The sequence below is a fragment of the Abrus precatorius genome, unplaced genomic scaffold, assembly GCF_003935025.1.
Source record: "Abrus precatorius isolate BTA unplaced genomic scaffold, Abrus_2018 Scaffold7, whole genome shotgun sequence".
NCBI lineage: Eukaryota > Viridiplantae > Streptophyta > Magnoliopsida > Fabales > Fabaceae > Abrus > Abrus precatorius.
The window spans coordinates 8,180,957-8,191,533 of record NW_020874417.1 but is presented as its reverse complement, the minus strand read 5'-3'; the positions used below and the strand labels follow the sequence as shown (position 1 = coordinate 8,191,533).

The window sequence follows — 10,577 nt, the reverse complement described above, 5'->3', positions numbered from 1 at the left end:
GTAGTAGTATATAGAAATATATAGATATAAATATTACACCATCGTTTATTGTGTTAAAAGGAAATTAAGTGAATTCGTAATATCTAAGATTTTTATTTTATTATCAAAAACAATAATTGTCTTTAACTTATGTTCTTCATTACATTAATGTTAATAATTTTCCATCATGTAATTTCAGCATTTTTAAAATAAAATCTGAAACTTAGAAATTTGTACTGTCGTTTTTATTAATAAAAAACAGTGAGTTTTTGCACTTAAATTTTTAATTTTATCAAACACACCCTGAGAAGTAAATGTGGTTAAAAATATAAGAAAAAGATAAAATAAAACAGACAACGCATCAAGGAACATAATTTACATTAGAAGAATTCAACTCAGAAAAATGACTAATAAGAAAAAAATATCCAATTTGTAAAGGCCATTTGAGGATGGATATTTACTATTTATGCTTTTGTTTTCTGTTTTTGGTTGAATGGACTATTTCAACATGTTTACAAGCATAGCAACAGGTTGACAATTTCTGTGCCACAAATATATTAGAAATTTGTTAACACTTGTCACACAAGCCAATTAAGCAGCCCTAAAACCATGCAAAAGCCACACATGCAAGACCATTTCACAACCAAACAAATAGTGATTTTACCAAAAATAAGTCCAAGAGCTACCCTATAAATCCCATGCCCACACCCTCTTATACCTCAGACCTGCAAGAAAAACCAAAACATAAATAAAACAAACACACTTGCTTTCATCACAAAACCACAAGCGGGTCTCTAATAAAAAGGTGACACATTTCATCCATAATGGCCATCAAGAAGGTTGCCTGTGCTGTTCTCATTGTTGCTGCCTCCATGAGTGCAGTGATGGCTGCCACAGAGACTGAGGTGCCTGCACCTGCCCCTGGCCCTAGCAGTGCTGCCTCTACCACTCTTGTTGGCTCCATTGTTGGTGCCTCTGTCTTGTCTTTCCTTGCCTTGTTCCACTAAACAGTGAGAGCACCCACATGCAGCTTAAGGAACAATGATATTTATATTTATTTATTTATTATTATATATGCCTATATGGAATAAAGAGTGAACACATGATATTCATGTGCATTGATTTGTATTCATATCACTATTGCAAATGTAATATCAATTGTGTTCCGAACTATTTGTTGTTATATTTTGTTTCCTTTCTTTTAATACATATCTTAATTGCAATATATACACATGCACGTGTGCCCCTACACTCATTCGAGTTTAATTATTTTCAACATTAGAAAAGTAACATAACATGTAATATCGTATATAATCATCTCTATTTCTTTACTCTTTTTTTCTGGTATTCATGAATTTCGAAAATACATCAAGGAGACACGTTTTTGTAGTTCATTTTTATTGTTCATGAAACATTTTCTTATATACTAAAGAAAAATGTACAGAGGTTACATGTCAATCATCATAGGATAAGAAAAAATAAATACTCGTTCTTTGAAATCTCATCAGACCAGCTGTAAACATAAATAAAATTCAGATCAATTATAAAAATATGACTCTGTTCATTTTGTTTCTTGTCTTTACTGTTTCCTTCATCTTGAAAAGAAGAAACAAACTGAAAATGGAAGCAGAAAATAATCCAAGCACCACTTTAGAGCCTATTTGGTTTCTAAAAACATTTATTATTTTTTTATTTTCACTTTTAAATATAATACTATCACCTTATCTTCATTCTATTTCTTGTTTTTTAAGATTTATACAGGAAACAGTGAAAACAAAAAAAAAAATCTGAAGTGTTTCTTGTTCAAATATTTGAAAACAGAAAAGGAATAAAAATAGAAAATGTTTCCTGAAACAAAACAGCCCCCTAAAGTGTTTGCAAATGATTTAAAATTTACAAGACTGCAAAGAGATAGTAACATGATTATAATTAAATGTAAGCAATAACCAGAAAACCAAGCGAATCAACATATCTATTAAACAAGTCCACCAAATAAATAAAACCTCAAGTTCGAGGCCTTATTTACCATTGCTTACAGAAAAACACCAATGAATATTCAACCATTTCAAATATAATTTAATCCAATTTACAATAAACCATTTACCAAGAAAGAATTTGTAGGACGTTATTTTCCAGCCACCAATCTTCAATCAAGCAAAAGTCTCAAGGAACAAACTCATAATATTTGGAAATACACATCTTTCTTACAATGATGTATAAACAATGAGAAACTTTGACAAACTAAGTTTCTGAATTAAACTTTTGTGAGGTCATGAGGCTTTTTGTTAGCCATATTGCTGTTTCTCTGGATGAAACAGAAACAGCATCTTCTCCAAATGGTTTTAGAACAGCAGCAAGCTCTTCAAGCTTTCCTTGCTTAAGTAGTTGGGCGCATAACTCGAGCAGAGATTCCAAAGCATCAGCTCTTTGCTGGCATGAATTACCCAACGAACTCTTTGTTTTATCACCACTTACTGATATATGTGCACTTGAAATGCCATTTGGTGGCTTATCAACTAGAACGGCATTGTCATCTTGATGTGTGGAACAACCGATTATGTGTGTGTTTTCCCTGCCTTCATTCCCACCTAGAAGTGTATCATTACGCTCAGAAATCGAGCTGTCCATGTGTAAGTCTTCTCTAAAAGCTTCAGGATTTTCATTTTCCTTCAAGCAGCTTTTAGTTTCAGTGTGGTGTTCAATGTTAACAGAATCTACGATCGGCTCCTCATTTATGGACCCAACTTCATTATTATCGTTGCTATCTTCACTGGACATTGATTTACTGGAGTCTTCAGGTTTAGCATCTTTCCTATGTGCTTCAGCTTTATCAAAACCTTCATGGGAAAGTATATCTTCAACTTTTGTATTCACAGCATTTATGTCAATTGCTTCGGATGTCTGAAAATGTTCAGCAGTAAGTCCTTGCTCTTCATGCACAGAATCTAGTGTTTTATTTGATGGGACCTCATCAATGGACCCATCTTTATAATTACCATTGCTGTTTTCAAGGGACACCATTGATTCATTGGAGCTCAAAGGTTTGGCTTTTTCCATATGTACTTGAGCCTCATCAAATCCTTCATTGAAAAGTTTATCTTCAACTTTCGTATTCACTGCATTTTTGTCAATTGCTTCAGACATCTGAAATTGTTCAGCAGCACCTTGATATTCATGCACAGAATCTAGCGTTCTCTTTGTTGCAATCTCATCAATGGACCCATCTTTATCATTACCATTGCTGTTTTCATTGGACATTATTGATTCACTGGAGCTCTCAGGTCCTTTAGTCAATTGTACTTTTGTATTCACTGCATTTTCGTCAATTGCTTCAGACATCTGAAATTGTTCAGCAGCACCTTGATATTCATGCACAGAATCTAGCTTTCTCTTTGTTGCAATCTCATCAATGGACCCATCTTTATCATTAGCATTGCTGTTTTCATTGGACATTATTGATTCACTGGAGCTCTCAGATCCTTTAGTCAATTGTACTTTTGTATTCACTGCATTTTCGTCAATTGCTTCGAACATCTGAAATTTTTCAGCAGCACCTTGATATTCATGCACAGAATCCAGCGTTCTCTTTGTTCCAATCTCATCAATGGACCCATCTTTATCATTACCATTGCTGTTTTTATTGGACATTATTGATTCACTGGAGCTCTCAGGTCCTTTAGCTTTATCAAAACCTTCATTGCAAAGTTTATCTTCAACTTTTGTAGTCACTGCATTTATGTCAATCACATCTGATTCCTGAAAAATTTCAGCAGCAAACTCTTGTTCTTCATGCACAACATCTAGCATACTCTTTGATGTGATATCATTAGTGAACCCATCTTTATCAATACTACTGCTGTTTTCACTGGACTTTATTGAGTTACCAGAGTCCTCAGGTTTGGCATCTTCTCTCTGTGCTTCAGCTTGATCAAAAGCATCATTGTATAATGTATCTTCAACTTCAGTAGTCACTGCATTAGTGTCAATCACATCTGACTCCGTAAAATGTTCAGCGGTAAATCCTAGTTCTTCATGTACAGAATCTAGTGTCCTCTTTGATGTGATCTCATCAACGTACTCATCTTTATCATGACTGTTGCTGTCTTCACTGGACATAATTGATTTACTGGAGTCCTCTGGTTTGGCATCTTCATTCTGTGCTTCATCTTTATTGAAACCTTCGTTGGAAAAAGTATCTTCAACATTTTTAAATGCTGTATTTATGTCAATTGCATATGACTTCTGAAAATGTTCAGCAGCAAATCCTTGTTGTTCATGCACAGAATCCAGTGTACTTGTTGAAGTGATCTCGCTGTCAGCTGTGTCTCTTGAAAGTCTATTTTTAAAGTCTCCTTCCTTGCACACACTGCAAATGGTTGATTCAGATGTTGTTGAACCATCTTTTGAGCCACTAATACTAGTAGAAAATTCCACAGTGTAGCTGGTAGGATCAACCATTTTAGTCTCAGGGTTGTCTTCTGCGCTTGTTGACACTGCTAGCTTGCTGTCATCAGCCCGTTGCCGTGTCTGTACATCTCCATTTCCCTCAATTGGATAAACCCGCTCCAAATGATTTACTATTCCTGCTAGTTCAGCTTCTTTGTCCCTGTGGTCATTGCCACCACTAGATTTGTTTTTTGTTTTATCCTTTGAGTTACTACTTATAAGATGAACTGGTAGAAAAACAGATGATGCATTACGACAGCGTAGAACAAAAGGTTGTAAATGAGGATGCCTTAATAAATCCGCTGCCTGTCAACAAAGAGAAACAGTGTAAGAATGAGCAGTTCCTTACAAATGAACCACACAAGAAAGGCTCAGTTGAACTCACTGTTGGTCTATGTTCTGGATTTTTCCTCAGCATGCTCTTGATAAGTTGTTTCCTGTTACACATTACTAACATATTAAGTCTTCTAGCTTCAGTTTTAGCATTTCAATGGAATATTAAAAGGAAAAGCAGAGATTGACTGGAAGTCTTTTGTTGGACTTAAATGCATATAATAACTTTTAACAAAAATGTTTAAATCATTGATCAATAGCTTAAGTGGGAAAAGGCAAGATAGCAGTGTGACTGCGGTGTTTAAATTATAAAGTGCCGGTAGTGAAAGAGGAAAAGAGAGGACAAGGATCTTGAATAGTACAATTTTAGGTTGTAATGGCATAAAATGTAGTGTATCTATCTGATACGAAATACTAATCCAACGATTCTATTTATAGTAATAAATGGGTTATGTACCGATGTAGCACTACAAATACAAGCCCAAGCACACTGCACATGCTAGTAAAATAAAATTCGCTAACCATAATTAAATGACAAAACATAATAAAATTAAGAAACAACTCTCAAGATTGCATCTCGCATTAGATGTCCATTGAATACATAACACTACTATGGACTTCTATGTTTATTCAGAGATATTATAAAACATTCTAAGACACATAAATATATTCCGAGATATTTTCTTGATATTTTAATACTCCCCTTGAAGCTAAAGCTTGTTAGTTGTTAGTTGTTACAAACAAAACTGAAAGAACTAATTCTGAAAGTAATGTCAGCAACAACCATAGTTGGAAAGACAACTCTAGAGATGCAAGGCTGAAGGACTAGGAGAACAAGGCCCAGATTTCTCCAAACCCATCACAAAAAGCATTTGGAAGCTTCAAATCAGCGGAAAATTAGGAGTCCCTAAAACTTTAAACTGAAGCAGAGTGTCAACCACAGCCATAGAAATTGAGAATCAGACTAAAGTAGTAAAGCTAGTGTATATTGCGCCAATCAAAATTCGTAACCATGAATAAAAAGATATGAGATTGATATGGTTCTATTTATATTCCAAAAAATAAATTATGTCAAGAATTGGGATAGTATTACTATTACAAACCCAAGCTCACGAATACATAAGAATAATAACCCTAATTAAATAAGAAAAAACATAATAAAATTAGGAAACAACTTGTACGATTGCTTCCTCCATTAGATGACTAATTCGGTACATAAGATCTTCCAAAGATATTCCAGAATATTCTAAGATACACTATATATTCTAAATGCTTTGTAGATATTCTCACATGAAGACATTACTTACAGTGTGGAAGAGTAAACAATTGGCAGTGGAGAAATGGAAGATCTATTTATCTTGTTGATAAGTCCATTCCTGTCCTGTTTGATTCAATCATCAAGTTATTTCACTTACTATATTGGAGACACTTAATTGTCAGTAATGACATCAAACTCTTATAGATTGGTTCAGTTTTGTTCTTACTGGAGCACGAAATGCCGGTTGATGTGCAACGATTTCAAACATGCAGCAACCTTTACATACAAAAAGATGTCACTCTTACACAAGGTCAGATATCGTGGCATATGACTTCGTCAATTAGAATCAGGCATTTGTAATTCTTACCAAGTGACCACATATCAGATTTATGACCATAAGGTGTACCAGCAAGGACCTCAGGACACATGTACTTTAGAGTTCCAACAACCTACAAAAGATATGAGAAGGGCGCAAACAATAAACAGGCTTCAATACTTAGATTTAGTTAAGTAGCTGATAGCATTATCATTAATGATACAAAGTCTAAAGAAACAAAGTAGAAGTTATCCATTTTTAGTTGAAAAACATCAACTAGTTGGCATGACAATCCATTATCAGGGGAACAAGTGAACAGAAGTTTCTTGATGATGGCAGCAGACAAATGCTAAGACATTAATATATATTATACCGGCGAAGAAAGGTCTTCAGTAATAAGTAGCTTTGCAAGACCAAAGTCACCTGCATTGTCCATGCAATATACATTTTCCTTAGAGAATGAACATGGTACATGGAAGCCAAAAGTAATGAGCATTCAAAGGATAATGCCTTCATACCTAGCCGAATGTTATTTTCTTTGGTGAGGAATATGTTGGAACACTGAAATTAAATGAAGTAGCATAAATGTCAACAAAATGTAAGAATTTTATGTGCCAGGATTTAGGAAGAAGTAATACCTTAACATCTCTGTGGAGCACCCGATTGGAGTGAAGGTAGTCGACAGCTAGTAACAATTGAGTCATCCATTTGCAGACTTTCTGTAGGTGAAAACGGCAATGCAGAGTAGGTAAGGAATAAGCAGAAGGAATCCATGAAGAATGAAATCATATGGGTAAATGAGAGGTTAAGTAAAAAATTGCCTTCCCCTTGTTGTTTTGGGGAAGGGGGGTGGTGGGGTTGGGTTGTCAAGGGTACTTACACCATAAATTCTAATTTGGAAAAGCTCCCCAAAGGTAAGATTTACTTAAAACCCTTCCCTTTCCTCCCATTGTCCCCTCTCCAAACAAACACTAAGAAATGGAACATAAAATCTTATTAGTTACCTCCTCAGAGAAAAAAGATCCTCGAGCTTTCTTTATATTATCAGCCCTGCTCCACAAGAATGTAGTATTCCATTACTTAGACTTTAAGTAACTGATTATAATGATTCCAAGTGTCACATAAATGTACTGTGCACACATAATATGAGAATCACGGGATCACAAAGCCTTTATCCAATGAATTTCATTTCAATCTTAGAATGTGATTAAAGTTACTGATGTTATGAATGTAATCTTTTTAATATAAAATGTGATTAAAATAAATAGCAAAAAGAAAATGTGATTAAAATAGAAAGGTCATTTAGGTTATTGCAAAAAATTAATCAATCAAACAAGAATACTATATGAATGTCCATATTACGTATTACAAATCACTCATATTCTAGAGTATGTATAAAGGTTCCTCCTAGGCATCACTCTAGGTCAAGAGTTTATTTAACAATGTACTAAAATTAAATTGAACATATCTAAAGTTCAGTACTTGTCCTGTCTAGTAATTGATGTTATAAAACAACATTTTCACTCAGGTAGAACTCAGAATAGAGTTCAATTTAGCTTTGGTATAAGATAGAAATTTGTATATTATCCAATTAGATATTACTGTACTTACATGTTACCTCCTTCGCAATAGCCAGTTATAATGCATATATAGTCCTCCTGCAGAACATTGAAATATGAACATTCAAATAAGCCTATACATTCTATAAAACTCCAAAATTAGTTTTTCATCTCTATATAAAAATATGAATAATAATTATAAAAACAAAAAAGGAAAGACAGACTGCGTCTTTACCTTCTCCAGCCAAGCATCTTTGTACTCCACAATATAAGGGTAATTTAGTTTTGCTATCAGGTCCATCTGAAACAAAGAGACATGAAATTGCCATATTTTGGTCAGAAGACTCAGAACTAAGAAGGTACAAATAAATTATAAGAAAATCCAAAACCATGAAGAGGAATCTCTTACCAGTGAAACTATTATTAAAAACATTATCTTATAATTATAGAAAAATAGCTTCAAAATTCAGATGGTGATTGACTACAACAAAATGCCATATCGCATGGTCTCAAACATTTTGTAATCATAATATAATTCACAAATCAAATATCCTCTACTCTAGAGTATAAGTTTAATCTGTACTTCAAAAGACAGCAATGAATAATGAGTAGCACAGCACCTACAAGATTTCATCAAATGAAAGTAAACTCAATTTGAGTTTACAAGTATAGGTTTTAGTCTTTTATGATTCTGTGCAGCAGAAATGTTGCTTCTGGAGCTAACTCATATTGAGATGACTGGTTTATCTGAAGCAGGAATGAAGCATAGCCAGCTATGGCATTTTCATAGATCATCATGGAAGATAAATATACTGAGAAGTAAAAATAATAGATCAATTTTTACAATTTATTCTTTGGTAATGGGACAGATTAAAAACCAATCTAAAACAGCAACAATATAAATTTAAAAGTAAAGGAGAACCAAAACAGTAGTGTTGATAATTTGCATAAAAGAATAGCTTGCACGATCAACTAGGATAGAGAGAAGAAAAAAATATAATACTAATAAAGAAATAATTGCATTAAGACACTGAAAACACGCACTAAGTGGAAGGGTTTGTTAAATTGTTACACCAACCTCTTGTTGCGCTGTCACTTTGGACTTGTCTGCTTGCTTGGGCAGGCGAATCTTCTTCAGCACATACCTACCAGAGAGATGAAATCAACATGAAGAGGAATAAGAACTGAAGCTGAAAAGCAAATCTGCTATAGAATTAGCACGGTTTTCAATCCCAAAAACAGAATTTTCCTTTCTGGGGTGGTCCATTTCAGAACTGAAAATCGATTCTTCAATGACCATTGTGAAAAGCTAAATCCTCTTCCAACAATTGACCACTAAAATCCCAAAAAGATTGAAAATTTCTTTCTGGGGCGTCCAATTTTGTCCAAAAAAAGATCTTAAAGAGTTCATGTTGCATGGTTTGAGCAATTACAGAGAACAGACATAGAAAAATAAAAGGGAAAGTGTCTCACCTCTTTTTCTCAGTCTTGTGCAGAACAAGAAAGGTTGAACCAAGTTTTCCTCTTCCAATTTGCTCTATCACTTCATAGTGTTCCATCTTGTTACTACTCTCCATGGAAGAAGACTCCAGAAGAAGCTAGAAGACAAAACAGTGAAGCACTGAAGCAGCAGATCCTGATTTTCTACGAACCCAATTCAGGAAAAGTTTGGTTTTTTTGTTTTATGACAAAAGCTTTGATGTTGTGAGTGTGTGAATTTCTGGTACCAACCCTTTTGCTCCTTCCAAATGCTGTAACTGAACACAAGCCAATAGCTTCAATAGCATTAAATATGAGACTAACTTAGGTGCCTATTGAATGGAGGGGTTTCAACTTTCACATGACAAACGAGTAAAAATACATTCCACAATTATAATGACACTAATCTAGCATCTCAAGAAATTGAAGTGAGTGAAAGAGAGTAGAATATACCAAGAAAAGTGAGAGTTTGATGACTTGACACAGAGAAAGTAGTGCGAGAGAGAAGGGAAGAAAGGGCAAGAAAGTCAAGTAAAGAAATATAGAGCAGACATGTTGCTGTCACTTTAATGTTACTTTAATTGATAAGCGTGTAACAGTGACACTGTAAGGCTATTGTAGTTGAGGCTTGCCGTAATTTAATGCATGATTATGAACGATGTTATATTACAGTATTTTGGTTTTTTAATTTTTCATTTATACAAATTAAATTTAAACTGTTAATGTGTTGACAAATATATTTTTATTAAAAGCAATTTTAGTTTAATTTATTTTAAAAAAACTTATCACTTATTTTTGAAAAATTAATATATTTATTTCACATTAATTTTAAAAGATAATAAATTATTTTTAAAAAGATATATAAAAGTTAAGAAGAATTATATTACAACGTAATTCATGACTATCTCATAGTCAAAGTATTAAAATAACAGCTATATAATATTTTAAAATATATAAATTCATTAAATGCATTATAAAAATAAAATTATATTAATTTGATTAAATTTATTTTGTTATCAGTGGCTTGTTTGAATTAAATTGATTATGATAAATTAATGAATTATTTAATTTTATTAAAAATGATGTAAGTAATAAATGTATAAATTATTATACAATTGAGTTCAATAAATTATTTTGACCTTTAAAATATTATTACATATTACCTTTTAAAAGATGAAATTTTATGAGGAAAATCTTTGTTTGGCTT

At 33.2% G+C, this 10,577-nt stretch overlaps 1 protein-coding gene across 2 annotated transcripts; it reads right to left on the bottom strand.

Moving 5' to 3' along the window:
* Positions 1 to 1,926: 1,926 nt before the first annotated feature.
* On the bottom strand, positions 1,927 to 9,913 carry LOC113871961 (STE20-like serine/threonine-protein kinase). 2 transcript variants are annotated; one of them, XM_027509062.1, is made up of 14 exons: positions 9,824 to 9,913; positions 9,365 to 9,648; positions 8,970 to 9,036; positions 8,127 to 8,192; positions 7,944 to 7,990; positions 7,337 to 7,382; positions 6,971 to 7,051; positions 6,851 to 6,893; positions 6,706 to 6,755; positions 6,384 to 6,465; positions 6,243 to 6,292; positions 6,066 to 6,139; positions 4,811 to 4,862; positions 1,927 to 4,731 (listed from the first exon to the last, which is right to left on the bottom strand). In XM_027509062.1, exons 2-14 carry the CDS (start codon positions 9,466 to 9,468, stop codon positions 2,221 to 2,223), a joined length of 3,273 nt encoding a protein of 1,090 aa, XP_027364863.1. In that variant the 5' UTR covers positions 9,469 to 9,648; positions 9,824 to 9,913; the 3' UTR covers positions 1,927 to 2,220. The 2 variants fall into 2 exon arrangements, with proteins under 2 accessions (XP_027364863.1, XP_027364862.1); XM_027509061.1 differs by having other exon boundaries at positions 1,931 to 4,731; positions 9,365 to 9,861.
* Positions 9,914 to 10,577: the final 664 nt, after the last annotated feature.